The 17,396-nt window shown below is 39.5% G+C and overlaps 1 protein-coding gene and 1 long non-coding RNA gene across 2 annotated transcripts; one reads left to right on the top strand and one right to left on the bottom strand.

The window, feature by feature from the left end:
• Window positions 1-577: 577 nt before the first annotated feature.
• Window positions 578-1,491, bottom strand: LOC143394464 (uncharacterized). Its single transcript, XR_013090702.1, has 2 exons — window positions 1,404-1,491; window positions 578-1,321 (listed from the first exon to the last, which is right to left on the bottom strand). It is a non-coding gene; the product is annotated as an uncharacterized LOC143394464 (long non-coding RNA).
• A 167-nt stretch (window positions 1,492-1,658) lies between these two features.
• Window positions 1,659-13,826, top strand: Oser1 (oxidative stress responsive serine rich 1). The gene is made up of 4 exons (XM_076849116.1): window positions 1,659-1,779; window positions 5,958-6,074; window positions 9,352-9,465; window positions 12,996-13,826. The coding sequence occupies exons 2-4, from the start codon at window positions 5,998-6,000 to the stop codon at window positions 13,681-13,683; spliced, it is 879 nt and encodes a 292-aa protein (XP_076705231.1). The 5' UTR covers window positions 1,659-1,779; window positions 5,958-5,997; the 3' UTR covers window positions 13,684-13,826.
• Window positions 13,827-17,396: the final 3,570 nt, after the last annotated feature.

Genomic DNA, 17,396 nt, shown 5'->3' with positions numbered 1-17,396 from the left:
TCTCATCTGCCTGATCCTCTGTGTTATTCTCTCCGCTCTCATACTCTACAACAGCCACTTGACTCTGGTGAGAAAAAGACTTCTCCCTATGACCACTTCCTTAGCCAGCCATCAGCTCCACCCCAGGAGAAGCCTGCCTTGGTTCCTGATCTGATCACCACAGTCTGAGTGTGCATCTGCTAGACTTAGAGCCTAAGGCTTGAGACTTTTGATCTCACACTTGAGCTTAGCATGCAGAGGGAATGTCTGTCATGAGCTTGTCATGATTAAGTGTGTTTGCAGCGCTTAGAATTAATGTATAATCGTTTGCTGTGAATTACATCTATTTCAGTGTCTAGCACTAAGTATTGTCATTTTCTTGATTAAGAACCTACAAAGGGGCTGGGGTTGTGGCTCAGTGGTAGAGCGCTTGCCTAGCTCACGTGAGGCACTGGCTTGAAAACTCAACATCACATAAAAATAAAGGTTATTGTGTCCACCTACAACTAAAAAACCCCCCACATATTAAAAAAAAAAAAGAACCAATAGAGTGAAATTATATTGAGTGATTTGAGTGAATAAAGCATTGACAAAGGCATAAGCGTGGACATTCTTTATTTCTTCCCCTCGACTGCAAAAGTCACACCTTTTGCCATTGTGACATTGGGTCAAAAGTATCAGATTTGAGGACAGTCATCTTTTCCCACGAAGCTTTGAGAAGTGGAGCTAGGCAAAGGCAGGTGAGGAGAGGCATAGCTAGATTGGCAAAACCAGTCCTGGTGATGGAGGAGGCAGCAGCTGATGCAGAGCTCACCCCCTTGTCTGCTGAGTGAGTAACCATCAGAATCATAAATATTTAGCGATCCCTAAAAAAATCACCGACGTAGGTGGCCTGCCTAAACTTTGTGGAAAACTTTGGTGTGTATGTGCATTTCTCTGGCGAAAGGGTCTATAGTTCTCACCAGATTCTCAAAGGAGTCCCTGAAAAAAGAACACATACAGATATCGTCCAACTTCCTCATTTACTAGACGAAGAAACTGAGGCTCAGAGAGGAATAAGCAGTTGCCTGGAATCAAACAGAGGCATCAGAAGCGAAGGCATTTCGGTTTTAATTCTGGCCTCGCATTCCTGGTCACAACTATGACCGATACCTCCTCGCTTCTCAGAAGGCCCTGAAAAGATCCCAGGAGGCAAGGGTTGCGGCCCGAGCCCAAGACTTCGCAGGCGATCCATTCCCCGGCATTGAGGGGACTTGGCCAAACTCTCAGAAGGGTCTCTGTCTGCACGAAGGCTCCCGCACGCGGACCTCACCCTCGAGGAATCCCGTTGCCTTGGCGACTCCTAGTGAAGGACGAAGCACAAAGAGTCCCCCGGGAAGTGAAGACGGCTTGGCCACTAGGAAGAGTTACGCCTACTCACTCACCTGACAGAAAAGAGGAAGCAGACACGCCCCAAGAGTCGGTCCCCAGCAAACCCACAGCACCTGAGTGGGAGCGAAAAGAATAACAGGAAATGACGCGAGCGCACGTGCTTCTGAGAGGGGCGGGGCGGGGCATGGAGAGACGCGTCCTCCACTGCGCGCCTGCGCGGCCATGCCTACTGCGCTGCCGAGTCACTGGGGTGGGAGGGGCATGAGCAGGAGGCGGGGCGCGTGCCGAATGACGCAGGCGCAATGCGACTCCGGAGGCGCGGGCCGCCCCTGCCGCGGGTTTGGATCCGGGTCAGTCAGGCGCGGCGGTCGGGGAGAGACGATCTGAACTGACGGGACCGGTTCACCGGAGCGCCCCAGCTGCGAGGAGGTAAGTGCCGTGACGTGACGGGGAGGGGCCAAGGGACGGCGTGTCGGCCTCCAGGTCCTGCCCGGGCGCGGGCAGTTTCCTCTGGGTTCGCTCACCTCTCGTAGCGTCTTCTCCCGGCGCCGACTACTTGGGCCGGGCCTGAGCCTGCGCCTCTCGGCGCCGGCTATTCCGCGGCGGTCTGGATCTGCCGGAGCTCCGCGCTCTCGCCGCTTCCCGCCTTTCTGCCCTCTCGCCGTCCCCGCCCCGCTCCATCGCGGTCTCCCGCCTACCCTTAGCTTCCCCTTTTCGCCCTCCTGGGCCGCCCTTTGCCCCTTCCCGCCTTTTCCCGCTCTCCTCCGAGCCCGGTTCTCGTCGGCTGCGCCCCTCGGGTCCGCTTCCGTCTTCTCCCGCATCCCTAGCGCCTCGGCTCCGGTTCCGGCCCTGGAATTCTTACGAGGGGGCAGCTTTCCGAGACACTTCTCCGAGACCCCAGCCTCAGGTCGTGGCCTTTTCCTGATTCTGTTTAACCGCGACAGGCCCAGATTCTAGTTGGAACGAATTAACGTGGTGTTTTGGCTGTAGTCCTGCGATTGTTGGGTTGAGTGGTCGTGCAGAGAGAGATGTGTGATTTTTGTCTTTGGGGTCGATTGTTTCAACCCGTTGTTTGCATCTATGAGGGTTGCTGAACAGTTAGGCTCCATGGTGGTCAGGAAAAGTTTCGAAGTCTTTTAACATTGTGATGACACGCTTACGTGCGGATCCCTTTTTAATTGTTCTCAGGTCTTCTCAGGGTCCTAGAAATGGAGAATTAGGCTTGAAGTTTAAGGAGGTCTTGGTTAAAACGTAAAGATGGAAATAGATCATGTGCATGCTGTTCGTCGAAAGAGAAAATCAGGAATTTTCTCTTTTGATGGAAGAACTTACACAAGAATTTTCTTTGTCATTTTTGAAAGATTGGGGGAACTCTAGCAGAATTAAATTGTGGTGTGATTTGGCTTAAAACAATGCAAAATTATTTTTTAAATTTTTATTTTATTTTATTTTGGTACTTGGTATTGAACCTAGGGGCCCTTTACCACTGAACTACATCCTCAGCCCTTTATTTTTTATTTTGAGACGGGGTCTCAAAATAAAATTGGTGGCTTAGGGCCACCAATTTATGATCCTCCTGTCTTGTCCTTCTGAGTCGCTGGAAATGCAAAATGACTTTTGATAGGCCTTTCTTTACAAGTTTGATCTCTTTGGGGATTGTTCAGCTTCAAGAAAATACAGCAGTCTGCAGTGAAAATAGTCTCTCATAAATTTGATATTAATGAAGATGGGCAAACCAATTATATTTGTTGTCTAAAATTAGTTGTACAACTTTTGGCTTTGAGTGAATGGAAACCTAGGAATACAGAGGAGCACAGAGTAAGCCTTTTGTGATTACAAGCAGGCTCTGATCTCTCTCTTATGGTCATTCCTGAGATTCACCTTTGCTCTGGGTTAAAATAAATGAGAAAATAAACATAAGTAATTGAAATACTGGAAGTCTGAACATAGTTTAGACAATATTTCATTCTTGAAGTTTTAGTCTGTAACCGAAATTTTATTTTGGCCTATTTTGGTTTTTAGATAATAGATTTTTTTTTTAGTATGTCAACAAGAATATTAACTAAATTTGTGTTAACACCTAGAGTGGTCACCTGCCTTGCTATTAAGTCAGCACTCTATAATTAAAAGTTACGTATCTGGGTGCAAAGCTGCTCAGGCAGTGATTTATTTTTAAGTTTCTGGAGGGCAGGAATGAGATTCTAGTCTTTCAGAAATGGAGTTCCCAGGGACCCTTCTATCCCTAGCCTTCCAGTCCTGTGCCAAGCACATACATGGTAGGAATTTTGGAAATATTGGTGGGAGGAATGAATTTCTGTCTGTAGAATCCAGCAGTGTATACTTACACGTGATGTGTACTTATTTATTTATTTATTTAGACTGATTTATTTCCATAGGAACCCCAAGATTGTTTGTGTGGGAATCTTCTGGTGGGGGAGACTGGGTTCAGATGATTTATTAACTATGTGCATGCTTATAGACAAAGCTTTTGGTCATAAAGTAATCCAGGAGAACTGTAAATCAAATTTTAATTTAGTTCTGGCATCAGAAAAAAAATTTGTTTACAATCTACTATAGCATCTTTTTAGATGCTGTAGAGTTTCACATATTTTAGAATATGTGATCTTTGCTTAGCCCTATCCCTAGATATTTAGGACTTTGTTATCTATTTATGGGGACTCTCCTCTAAATGAAGATGAATTAGAGACCAGTGAAATGTGAAATTGTATTGACAGTGTTTCCTTGTGTTTATGTATTGATTTAATAAGTCAGCCAAATATGTGTAAAGATCATATTTACATTTTCAGTCTTAAGAAGTTGCAGTGAAAGCTAGCTAATTCTTCTGAGACTGTTTTCAATTTTCCTCAAAGACATCTGCCTAAAATAGTTCAACTTCTACACATAAATAAATAGTAAATCATGATACCTTGCTGCTTTATTCTGCTCCTGATACTACATGGTTATGTTATTATCAAACATTATGACACCTTGACCTTTGGAATATTAGAGGTCTCATAATAACATCAAACTCACCCCTGAGAAATGAGCAGATATGGGATCACAGAAGACTCAAGGATCCATAGGGAGGACACTACTCCTTCTGAGAGTGTCTGGGGTGAGGGGGGGGTGGGGGGTGGGGGGATGGGGTCAGGGATACCAGATTAGAAATAAAGAGGTGAAGTACATTCTTTGCTTCAGAAATTCTCAATTTTTTTGTTTTACTTTTTTTCTGTTTTTGTTTTTATGGTAACTGGGGATTCAACCCAGAGGTGTCCTTCCACTGAATGTATCCCCAGCTCTTTAAAAAAAAATTTTATTTTGAGATAGAGTCTAATTGAATTGCCCTGGTTGGCCTCAAACTCCAATCCAGCTACTCAGGAAGCAGAGATTCTCCTATCTCTGCTTCCTGAGTAGCTGGAATTACAGGCACATACTGTCAGTGCTGGCTGCCCTCCCCCCCACCATGCCCCCCTTTCTTTCTATCTGGATACTGGTTTGCTTAATTTTTGGTCAGGATTTGGTACTAATTTTCATCCTGGGTGAAAAACTAATTTAGACACTAGATTAATTTATTAACAGAGTCTCTGTTGTGTTTCTTGTTGCTTTGGTTAATTCTTCATCCCCTTTGTTTAAATATAAAATTCAGGGAAAAGAAATGGAGAACTTTGGTTAATCAAACTAGTTGATTAAAAAGAAGTCTTTTTTGCACATCTATAGAACAGCAATTTGTGTTTTACTTCCCATTTTTTCTCAACTTAAGAGGAGTTCTTTTCCTTATTTTTTTTGAGTTGCTAATTCATTTGTTTCTTGTTTCATGATTTCATTATTCAAAGCTATTTTTAAAGAAAAAGAAGTTGAGTATGGAATAATCAATAATCATTGAAATAAGTTTCTAATCCTGTTTTAACAATGGCAACAACAAGTTTCTAATCCTGTTTTAACAAATATCTCTCAGACATTTCCTCATGATGCATGTGGATACCTGGCTAAGGATTGTTTTAGAAAAAAATACGATCAAGTGCCATGAAGTTTTATTTAACTAGAATTGTTAGGGTTAGACCAGATGAATGCCCAGTAGCATTTTAAAGAATCAGTGCTATAGTTTGAGCCTTTTTGATGTAAGGTCAGTGTGTTACAGGTTTCTAGGAATCTACAACTGGAGAGATTATTCTCCCCTTTTAAAAAGTGTACTGAAACATATCTGAGATAATCTAGTTTCTAAAACTGGTTAATAGGATTTGGGCATCAAGTATTTGGACAGTTTAAATTGTCATAATACATACATATTTTATGTATTATTTCATTTGGTTTCTTCTTAAGAAATAGAACCCACAGTTTCCTGATCCATTTACACTGAAACTTCCTTTTAGAAATAATTTTTGTTCTCCCAAAGTTATGGTATCAGCAGTGTGGGTGTGGGTGTGCTTACATATGTATGTGTGTGTCTCCCCCCACACCCCTCAGTGTTGGGCATTAAACCTGGGGCCTCAAGCATGCTAGACAAATGTTTTACCACTGAGCTATGTCCCCAACCAAAGATAGAAAAGGGATCCTTTTGATCCCACCACTTTTACTTTGCTCATCTTATTTTTATTTTCTTTTTTTAGTATTAACGGGAACATCCATAGTAGTGCAAAAACTTTCACGATGAAATCCGAAGCCAAGGATGGAGAGGAGGAGAGTCTACAAACTGCTTTCAAGAAATTAAGAGTGGATGCATCAGGGTAATTAAACCTAATATATTATTTACTAGATTTAAATTTACTAAATTTAAATTAGAATTATTTACTAGATTTAAATAGTCCTCTCCCTTTAAAGAGCTTTTCCTTTTCCAACATTCATTATTATTTATAGAATAAATCGGTAGTAATAGTATAACATTCTACCAAATTCCGCACAGTATTGTTTTACTTCTAAAGTAAAGAATCTTATGTTAAATATGAAAAATATCAGCTCATTTGTGCTTTAGCATTGAGTGTTTTGATTTTCTTTAACTTTGAGGAGGCCCCCTTTATCAAGCAGATCCCATAAGAGATTATATCAGGGATACATCTCAAGGGAATCACAGTATTTTTCACTAAATGTAATTGGCTCAATCGTAATCTATGAAGACATTGTTGATTTCATGGTCTTTGATTGCTGACTCTATCACTATGGAAACCTCTATTCAGTAGGGTTCTGTCACTGAGATCAATAATCTTGGACCCTTTGGCCAAACTAATTAGAGCACCTGCAGACCAGCTGCTCTCTGAATGTTAATATTTGACCCTTTGCAAAATGTTCTGTGCAAGTCACCTTTCACTCCAGTTATTTTCCCAAAGCCAGAAGAAATCTTAAAATTTTAATGGAAATGAGAATTTTTCTTTTTATGAATAAAAACCAGAATAGAACACTCCACCACAAATAGTTAATACTTAACTCTCCCCAAAACACTGGGTTAAGTACTTCATGCTCATAATTTAATCCTCATTACCACCTTAGAAAATTAGATACCAATGTCATTGATGAGACTCATATAAATAAAGTCACTTTCTACTAGTCACATGGAGCCAGGATTTGAACCCAGACAGTCTGACTTTGAACTTGTGCTCTTAACCATTTCTTTGTATAGTACATTAAATAAAGATAATATGAAGAAATGCATGTAGTAATAGCATAAAGTAAAAATTAAATTAACGTTTGTCATTATAGGTATCTGCCTACTGCTAGCACTATTTTTGGCCTACCAAATGAGGAGATTTATGCTAATAGATTTGCACCACAAATGATAAGGTGCTCGAATTTGCTTCTGTGATACTTCAAGAAAGTTTCTCCTTGTTTTTCTGATACTTCATCTTGCCATTTTGTATCAATACTTTGATAAGCCATTTTGGGAAATGGAAATAAAGCACAAAAACAGATAGTTCTAGATTGTGGTTGTAGTGTATTGCTTTGTGATTGCTGGTACAGAAATAATTTTTTAAAATCAAGAAGATTCTGGGAAAACACAAACACCCACAGACAAACAGATATATAATTCCCTTCATGTGCAAACTTTAAGGTAATCTCTTGATGCCCAGACTTACTTCCTAATGTTTTAAGAAATTGGAATGTGAAATTGAGTCATTTTAGTGTTGCTAAAAATTACTTGGTTCATTATAAAATATCTTGCAAAGAATCTGTATAATATATGCTTGAAAATTATGGTATTTGTAGCATGTGATCTGCCTTGAGAAAAATTATCGGAAGAGGAGCAATGAACACTTGAGAAAACAAACAGTGATTCATTAGCATGACTAAGCAGAATAAGACTTGTATAGTTCAGCATACATTTTTAGTTATTTCATATTGTTGCTGATTTACAAGGGGAACTTCTTAGAGACTGACTCATAAGGTAACCTGGCCTTGCCAGGAATTTAGCATGATCCTGTTCAACAGGTTTCAATTCCTAATGGTGTTTGTCTTATCAGGACACATGTCTATATGTTTTTTACAAAACAACATAATCCTTTCTATCTAAGTATAAAATAGTAACATGTTTGTTAAAGAAAAATTTACAAAAAATTAATAAAGGAAGGAAGGAACAGTCACAATTTATCATAATTTTACCATCTAGACCATCTGTGCTTAATACCATATACGTGTTTTGCATAGTTGAGATCATAATGTGTATAGAAGTGTTAGCCGTGTTTTCTTCTAATATAAATATGCTTTCATTTCATTAACAGTTCTTTGTATATTTTTAATGAATTCCTAATGTTTCATTGTATAGTTTTGCCATAATTTATATAGTACAGTATTTTTCTCTTGTTGAATGTTTAGGTTATTCCCAAGTTACTTTTTTAAAATTATGCTTTAGGGGCCAGGGTTGTGGCTCATTGGTAGAGCGCTTGCCCAGCATGCATGAAGCACTGGGTTCAATTTCTGGCACCGCATAAAAACAAGGAAAAATAAAATTAAAAATAAAAGTAAAAAACAAATAAAATAAAATTATGCTTTAGTGAATACCTTTTAGTTTAGTACATTAATGTCTCTTTCTAAAGAATTTTTATTATCCATAGCATATTTAGTAAAAGCTATGCGTGTTTGTGTGTTTTATGTTTTGAGTGTGTATATTAAATCTGGAAGGACCTATACCAAAAATGTTAGTATTGGTAGTCTCTAGATCATGAAGTTATGGATGGTTCTCCTTTTTTCTCTTTTACATTTCTTTACTAGGAACCTATTATGTTACCTGTACACTTTTATTTTTTTAATTTTATTTATTTTAAAAATATATTTTAGTTATGATGGACCTTTATTTCTTTATATGCGGTGCTGAAAATTGAACCCAGCGCCTCACACATTCTAGGCAAGAGATCTACCACTGAGCCCTAGTCCCAGCCCCAACCTGTATACTTTTAAAATAAAGATTTAACGCAGAGAAATATTTTATTATGAAAATTATAATATTTTTCTAAAAATTTTATGGCATTTAAATGTGTTCATTTTCAAGTTAAATTGAGTCTTTTAAAAATTTTGCTGCTAAACCTAGTTATGGGCTCTGGTTTGCCTGCAAAAAATGAGTGGCCATTGTCATTAGTATTCTCTCTGAATGTAAGGCCTGATCTGCCCCAGATAAACAGCCTAAAAGTCTATTTATATCCTGCTGTTGGTTACACTTAAGGATCATTCCTTGGCTTATGATTTTGCAACTATGGGCTTTTGAAGATCCTCTAAATGTGGTTTTGAAGAAAGCTTTATATTAAAAGCCAAGCAATTTTTTTTTAATGAAGAACAAATCCAATTTTTTATGTCAGTGGACCTTTATTTTATTCATTATTTATATGCAATGCTGAGAATCGAACACAGTGCCTCACACATGTTAGGCAAGTACTCTATCACTGAGCCGCAACCTCAACTTTTGAGAAACATAAACTTAGAAAAAATAATGATATTGATAAAAGTTGTGTTTGGGTTGGTGACGGCAGTAAGTTCTCATTGTAGGTTTTCTACAGCAGTAAACTTTGTTCTTGTCTTCAGGTCCATAGTATCGCTGTCTGTTGGAGAAGGCACGAGTGTCAGAGCATCAGTCAGAACAGCAGCAGATGATACCAAACCTAAAACCTCATGTGCATCTAAAGACAGTTGGCATGGGTAAGAGCTTCTTATTGAGGTGATTTTTATCCCAGTCCCTTAAAGTACTATGGGACTTTCCTTCCTGAGTGTCCAGAAAAAGAAATGCCACAATATAGAATCCACCACCCAGCAATTAGACTAGAGAAACACCTTAGTTGTAAATTTGTCAAGATTTTCTGTTTGGCCTGATCAGGGTCAATTTTTATAAATGTTTTATGTATGTTTGAGAAGAATGAGTTTTCTCCATTTTTTTTTTTTTAATTCTATGTCCATTAAATTAGGCTTTAAATGTATTACTGTAGTCTTTTTCAATTTTTTTGTTCAGTTTGACCTATCAAGAGGTATGTTGAAATCTCCCTCATTGGAGTAAATTTATCTGTTTTTCCCTTAAGTTCTATGTTTTTGCTTTCTTTGTTTTGGAATTATTAGGTACATGGAACCTAGGTCCATTCAAGTTTTAGAGTTTTTTCTTCACTGGTGAATTGAAACTTTTATGTAGTTTTAATAATGACTTTTGTCTTAAAGTCCGTATTGCCCGGAATTAATTTAACTAGCCCTGTGTTTTGTTTTTGTTTTATTCCCTATCAGGGATTGAACTCAGGAGCATTTAACCACTAAGCCACATCTCCAGCACTTTTTTAAAATATTGAGACAGAGTCTTGCCAAGTTGCTCAGGCTGTCTTTGAACTTGCAATCTTCCTGCTTCAGCCTCCTGAGTGGCTGGGATTACAGGCATGTGCCACTGTGCCCCGCTCCCATTTTCTTTTAGTGTTTGCATACCACCTTTTCCCATTCTTTTAATCATTTCGTACTTTCAGATTTGGGGTGTGTTTCACATAAGTATTCAGTCCTGTCAACAGGGTTTTTTTTTTTTTTTTGGCTTCTGAATTTAATGCATTTACACTTATTTTGATTATTGGTGGATTTGAACGTGTTTCTGACATTTTACTTTATGTTGTTTGCCTCTTCCCACCTTCCAAAAAATAAAGGGTTTTATTTGTTTTTTTCGCTCTGTCACTTACCCATCTACTGGTTTGAAAATTATATATTGTTTTTATTATTTTAGTAATTAGCCTTGAAATTTTAATCATCTTGCATGTTTTTAACAAAGACGAAAAAGTTAATGCTATAAATCTCTTCTTTAGAACTCTTTTTCTCTTATTGCCTCACTTTCATGGTTTAGCTGCTCAATATTTTAATCTTATGTTTTGTTACTGTTATTTAAAATGACAACATGTGTTTATGTTTATCTACATGTTTATAGTTTTTTTGCTTGCTTTTTTGTATCTGAGACCTTCCATACAGGATCCCTTTCTTCGTAAGGTAGTTCCTTTAGTGAAAATCCGTTCTTCAGCAAAAGGCCCCTTGGATTGCATAACCCCACAGAAAATGCATTTGATTAGAGCCCCCTGAGCTGAGGATATAGCTCAGTGGTAGAGCACTTGCCTACCATGTACAAAGTCTTGGGTTCCATTTCCAGCACTACATAAATATGCAGACAGATATTTATGATCGGAGCCTCCTGGGTTATATAACATGATATGCTGTTGGTAAATGTACTTTGGTTTTCCTGAAAATATCCTTTTCATCCTTGTTTTTGTAAAGTAGATGTGATATACCTGATAGGAGAGATGGGCATGCTGGGATCTGAGTGTCATTGAGACAGAGAGTAAAACCTAATCTGGTGCTTCTCCCTACCCACCTGTTCCACCAGGCTCTCCCTTTCAGGCTATTCATTTCATCCTGAGACTGTCTCAGCAAATGAGCACAAAGTATTTACTTTCTCTTGGCACCTGAAGATACTATTCACAGTTTTCTGGCTTCATTGTGTTGACATTAAGTCTTCTTTCAATCTAATTGTTGTTCTCTTTGAAACAATCTGACTTGTTTCTGCCTCCTTTTAAGATCTTTCTGTTGTTTTTGTTGTTCTACAGTTTTGCTACAGAGTCTAGATATGGATTATTTTTCTAATCTTCCTATATCTATAGATTTTTTTCTTTTATCAGTTTAAAAACATATCTCAGCCATTACCTCTTTACAAATCACTTATCCTCTGATTTCTTTACTTCAGAGACTACAGGCTTATTTTGTTTTCCATTTCTTGTGACTTTTTCATTTTTTCCATATCCATCTGTCTGTATACCTTTTAGATTAGGAGCTGATACACTTTTTTTGTTAAAGGTTTTATAGTAAATATATTAGGCTTTGGAGACCAATAGACAAAAATTCAAGGATATTCTATAGGTACTTATTTAAGAGAGAAAATTCCTGCCCCATGCTATTGCCTAGGGTGGGCCATTCTGCCTCATGGACATACTTTGTGCTCATTTGTTGAGACAGTCTCAGGATGAAATGAATAGCCTGACAAGGAGGGCCTGGTGGAACAGATGGATAGGGAGAAGCACCAGATTTGGTTTTACTTTCTTTCTCAGTGATACCCAGATCCCAGCATGCCCATCTCTCCTACAGAGATCCTGGCATTGGTCACATTATTGAGCTGTGATGCCTAGCCAGTGCCAGTATGTAGATGATAACCCATGTGGGCCCTGGACAGTGCTGCAACATGCCCACTAGCAGGCAATAGGGAATAGAGGGGTTAAGGGGCCGCTGTACTCTAGTCTCCATGTTTCATAGTGTTAGCCTACTGGAGAAGTGTTCATGGGCTGTACAGAAACAGGTATGGAGGTGTCACTCAGTGATAAAACACATGCTTAATGCATGTGGCCTCAATTCAGTTTCCAGCACCAAACAAACCAAGATGGGGGCTGGAATTGACTCACAGGCTATAACTTGCTGGTCCCTGTTAAAAACAACTGTTTTTCTTCCAGTTCAATAATTCTTTCCTTAGCTATGTATATTATTTAGCCTGTTCATTTAGCTTAATTCCAAATATAATTTTTATTTCTTTAAAGCCCCATTTGGTTCTTTTTTCTAATTTGCTTCCCAGTATCACATCATCTTTTCTTTACTCAGTTCTTTTCTTTAAATATTGTACAAGTAATTAACTTATATAGGGTGTCTGAGAATTCTCCCAGTATCTGAGAACATCAGAATCTAAATCCTTTTGTTTATTTTTTTTGTTGGTTGTTACCAATTATAGATATGAGTCATAAATCTGAGGCTTTGTTTACTATACTGGCATAATGGCTATTTGGCCATTTGTAGCATTAGCCTTGAAATGGCACTGAATTCAGGCTTAGGGCACAACATTTAGGCTTTTCGGCATCAATTTGTGCAGGGTGCTTCCCCATTCCCCTTGGTCAGAGATTCACAAACATAGGTGGAGACAAGGTAGGTATTCCACACCACATGTTTGTTCTAAATAATTCAGTTTTCTCTCCTGTTTCTATAGCTTACTAACAAGGGGATGATGTGGCTTTTGAGATACAAATACTTAGGCAGCTTGAAAATGGAGGGAGGCACACTTCTTCGGGGGAAATTTATAACTTTATACTTATTCAACCTGGGAGGCGGTAAATTTCCAGCTGTCACAAAGAATCAGTGGGGGGGGTTCTGTATCCCCAACATTTTCTATATTTTTCTCTTAGGTCTACAAGGAAGTCTTCACGAGGAGCAGTGAGAACCCAGCGTCGTCGACGTTCTAAGTCTCCTGTCCTTCATCCTCCAAAGTTCATACATTGCAGTACAATAACATCTCCTTCCAGCAGCCAGCTCAAGCACAGAAGCCAGACTGACCCCCCTGATGGCAGCAGTGGGCTGGGAATATCAACTCCTAAAGAGTTCAGTGCAGGAGAAAGCTCTGCTTCACTCGATGCCAATCACACAGGGGGAGTTGTTGAGCCTTTGGGAACTTCAGTTCCAAGGCTCTCATCAGAGAGTAAGACAGAAGACTCCTGTGATGCTACCCAAGTCTCCCACACAAGTCTCAAGGCCAGCGATCTCTCTGACTTTCAATCTGTTTCCAAGCTAAACCAGGGCAAGCCATGTGCATGCATAGGCAAGGAGTGCCAGTGTAAGAGATGGCATGATATGGAAGTGTATTCCTTTTCAGGCCTGCAGAATGTTCCTCCCTTGGCCCCAGAACGAAGATCCACACTTGAGGACTACTCTCAGTCGCTGCACACCAGAACTCTGTCTGGCTCTCCCCGTTCCTGTTCTGAGCAAGCTCGAGTCTATGTGGATGATGTGACCATTGAGGACCTATCAGGCTACATGGAATATTACTTGTATATTCCCAAGAAAATGTCCCACATGGCAGAAATGATGTACACCTGATAGTAAGAAGCTAATTCACATGCTTTAAACCAATGAAGGGTTGTCAAAGAGATTTAGTTAATGGCAGACCTTGTGGCCACTTTGTGTGAGAAGACATCTTTCTGCTCACTGTGCTTGCAATAAAAACTTTTCTTGGCATCTCAGTTAATCTTCATTCTTTAAACTTACTCTAGTTTTTTCGTACCCATCAAGGTAAACAGATCAAAGAAAGTCCCCCTCCTCTAGAGTGTTCATGGGGAATGAAAAAACCGTAATTTCTTGAGACTGGTAGTAATGGGTGTATGAGAAAACCTTTTGTAAAACAGCATTTTTTATTTTTTATTGGATAGCCAAGGAAAGTCAGTTTTGTAACTGAACTAAACACTTGTCATGTTGTCGTGCCAGCCTGCAGTATTAGAAGTTACAAGACTGATTTAAACCATATCTGATTTAATGTAGGATATGTGCCATTACAGGTTTCTTATGTTTTTGTTGAGCCAGAGGTCTAAGGTTTAGGTTCAATATGAATAAACTAGCCAGTCTGCCTTATATTGTTTAGAGTCAGTAACCATCACTAAATAAACCTCTAGTGTTTACTCATCCTGAAATATGCTATGTGAAGTTTTTCAAGTAAGAAGCTGCTTGGAGTGGGCTGCTTCATTTGGAGGGAGGGGATGTAGTATTTGACACTTGTGTGCATCTTCTCTGTCTAATGTTTTTATGTGGCATGTTTCTTGCCATCAGTTTTAGTGTAGAGTCTCATTCCTCAGTTTCAAATGGTCTAGATGTTTATTATCTCTGAACTGTCCTCTCAGCCAGCAACCCAAAAGAGAATTTTGTACATGCTGTATTTAATACATTTCTGGTCAACCACCCTACATTCCTCTCCAAACTTTGGTATAAAATAAAAATAATTTTAAAATCTCAGTTTCAACAGAAGGACAAATCCTTATCTTTTTCAGATGTTTCCACGATGGGTTTTGTATATACTCATAGTTTATATTTTAATTCACAGCATCTTAAGCATAGTTGCCAAATTTTAGTGAAAATTCTAGCCATGTTAACATTAAGAAATTTCTTTTACTTTTAGATTTCAAAATAATCTTTCACCGCTTACTAAAACATCCCACTGGTTGTACAGTTGATTCTTGACAGTGGGGTCAGGGCTTCACAAATGGGTGATTTGTACTTGGGGGTAGTACTAGAAAAGCTCTGAACTTGTGGAAGACCCCTGCTAGTTTCTATTTCAGTGTGGAAGCTGCGATTAGAGCAAAGAAGCAAAACGCCATGACAGCACTAAATGCTTTGACATTTCTTAATGGTGACAGAAGGCATGCACTACTTTGTACATATAAGGCAGCAATTCTCCAACTTTTCGTTCTCCTTTACACTTAAAGATTTGGGACCCTATAGAGATTGTGGATTACAGCTTAATATTTATCAGAAATTAAAACTAATAAAAATTTTAAATATTGCTTAAAAATAATGAAGACATTACAAACTAACATAAATATCATTTTAGAATTCAAAATAGCTTTAACAAAACAATTTTTTTTGGTGGAGGGTATATCGGGATTTGAACTCAGAGGCACTCAACCACTGAACTACATCCCCAACCTTTTTTTATTTTAGGAGTTGCTTGGTGCCTCCCTATTGCTGAGGCTGGCTTTGATCCTCCTGTCAGCCTCCACAGCTGTGGGGATTACAGGCGTACACCACCTTACATTTTTGCAAATCTTTTGTTTGGCTTCATAGAAGAAAAATTCTCATGTCTGCTCCTGCATTCAGTTTCTTGGGATATCACATTATTTTATCTCCAGTAAACTCCACTGTATACTCGTGAGAGAATGTCTTAGTGCCACAAAAACTATTTGGCCTGTCAGGTTCCTTAAAATGGTCTCAAGATGTCCAGGGGTTCCCAGATCATGATTTGAGAACCATTCAAAGAGACCATGTAAGCTGGTTGTAAAAGTACTACCCCACCCATAAGTAATTTTTTCTCACCTTATTTTTTTTTACTGGAGAGTAGGGGATTGGACTCAGAAGCACTCAACCACTGAGCCATCTCCTATTGCCAATAGCCAGGCTGGCGACCTCAGCTGAGTTCACAAGAGCTGGCTGCACCAATAGCTTAAGAAAACAGCTAAAGTAGCATGCAACACAGAAATACCTTTTGCTTGCAGGAATCAGGGATGTGCGAGAGCAATCCTGAGACCCTATTTATTGAGGGGAAGGCACCCAAATGAGACAAGGGATTGGGTTTCATGGGGTGTAGCCCAGTTTCATTGGGTGACGCCCACTCCCAGAGCTTCCTTCCCCTACAGATTGGAGGTGAGGTCCACTTGTTTCCACCTACAGCAGAAACACAGTCTCATACCCTAAGGGTCCGAGCTCACTCCTATGTGGCAGCTCCTGACAGTGTCCCCAGCCTTTTTTGTATTTTATTTACAGACAGGGTCTCAGTTGCAAGCTTACATCTATGTGGATAATATGACCATTAAAATGTAATTAAGTAGCTCACTACTTGAAGTAAAAGGAATTAAGTCCTTTTGGTTTGCTTTTCAAACCAGGGGTCTGTTTTTTTTGTTTTGTTTTGTTTTTGTATTTTCTTCATGCTATAAATACAGCAATCACCAGAGAATTAAGAATATTGGGTAGTGTGAAAGGGACAGAAAAGGACAATATTGACCTTGGAAAACTGCTGAAGTCCAATTTGAATGAAAATTTAGATATTCCAGGTTTGTGGGAATACATTTTATCTCAGTCGAACTCTCAAAACACAAATCTTGAAGTTGAGCATTACTCTGCTCAGACCCAATTGGGCCAATGTCAGTACTGGCTTTGTTTTGTGGATACTGTTTACCAACCTTATTTACTTTCTCTGATGCAGCCTGGAAAATGGATTTGGTTTGTGAATTGAGGGATTGTTTAAATTACTCTGCAGAATGGCACCCTGATTTCCACATGCTTTTATTTCACCATTCTTCAGTCATTCATTCACCCAAATAAGTTTAAGTGTCTGCAACACATCAGGCCCATTTTACTAGGTGCAGGGAGAACTTTTCCTCTGCCCAGCAGAGGAAAGCTGATGCACATGTAACTGCTATGGAGGAAAGAAGGATTAGGACATAGGAAAGTCTGAGGTGGGAGGTTGGGATTCCAACTTTATTTGTGGTCATCAGAGAAACTTCTAATGATAATGTGACATTTTAGTACAGGGACACATTTGGGAGAGGAACATTTTTGGCAGAAGGAACCATGAGAATATTAATGTAGCTTGAGCAGGTGGGGCCAGGTCATGGAGGGCCTGGTAGCCACTTTAAAGGCTTTAGCTCCTAGTATAAATGAGATGGAGGGTGAGTGGAGAAGAGAGCTGTTATGGATACTCACCTTTTAAAACCATCAGCTGTTGAGTGTGGGAAGGTCCTAGAGGGCAATCAGGAGGCTACCATGAATTAGACAATGGCTTTTTGATGGTTGGACATTAGGCAGTGCAGGATATGCAGGGGTTTGCTGCCCTTTTTATATGTCCTAGGATTTCTTTGTTCTCCTGCCTTTCCCCCCTTATCTTTCTCCTTCCTGTGTACGTGACTAGGCCCAGGAATGCTCAGTGGTGTGGCCCAAAGGTGGGAAATAGGTGGGCTGAAGGGGGAAGGGCAGGGTGGAGTAGGCCAGGACACTTTAACAACCTTATAGCTCCCGTGGGGAGGGGAAATTCCTGGGACGTGTTACCT

This window comes from Callospermophilus lateralis, chromosome 3 (genome assembly GCF_048772815.1).
Source record: "Callospermophilus lateralis isolate mCalLat2 chromosome 3, mCalLat2.hap1, whole genome shotgun sequence".
NCBI lineage: Eukaryota > Metazoa > Chordata > Mammalia > Rodentia > Sciuridae > Callospermophilus > Callospermophilus lateralis.
Note: the sequence above shows the minus strand (reverse complement) of the source record. Positions and strands in the feature narration are given on the sequence as shown.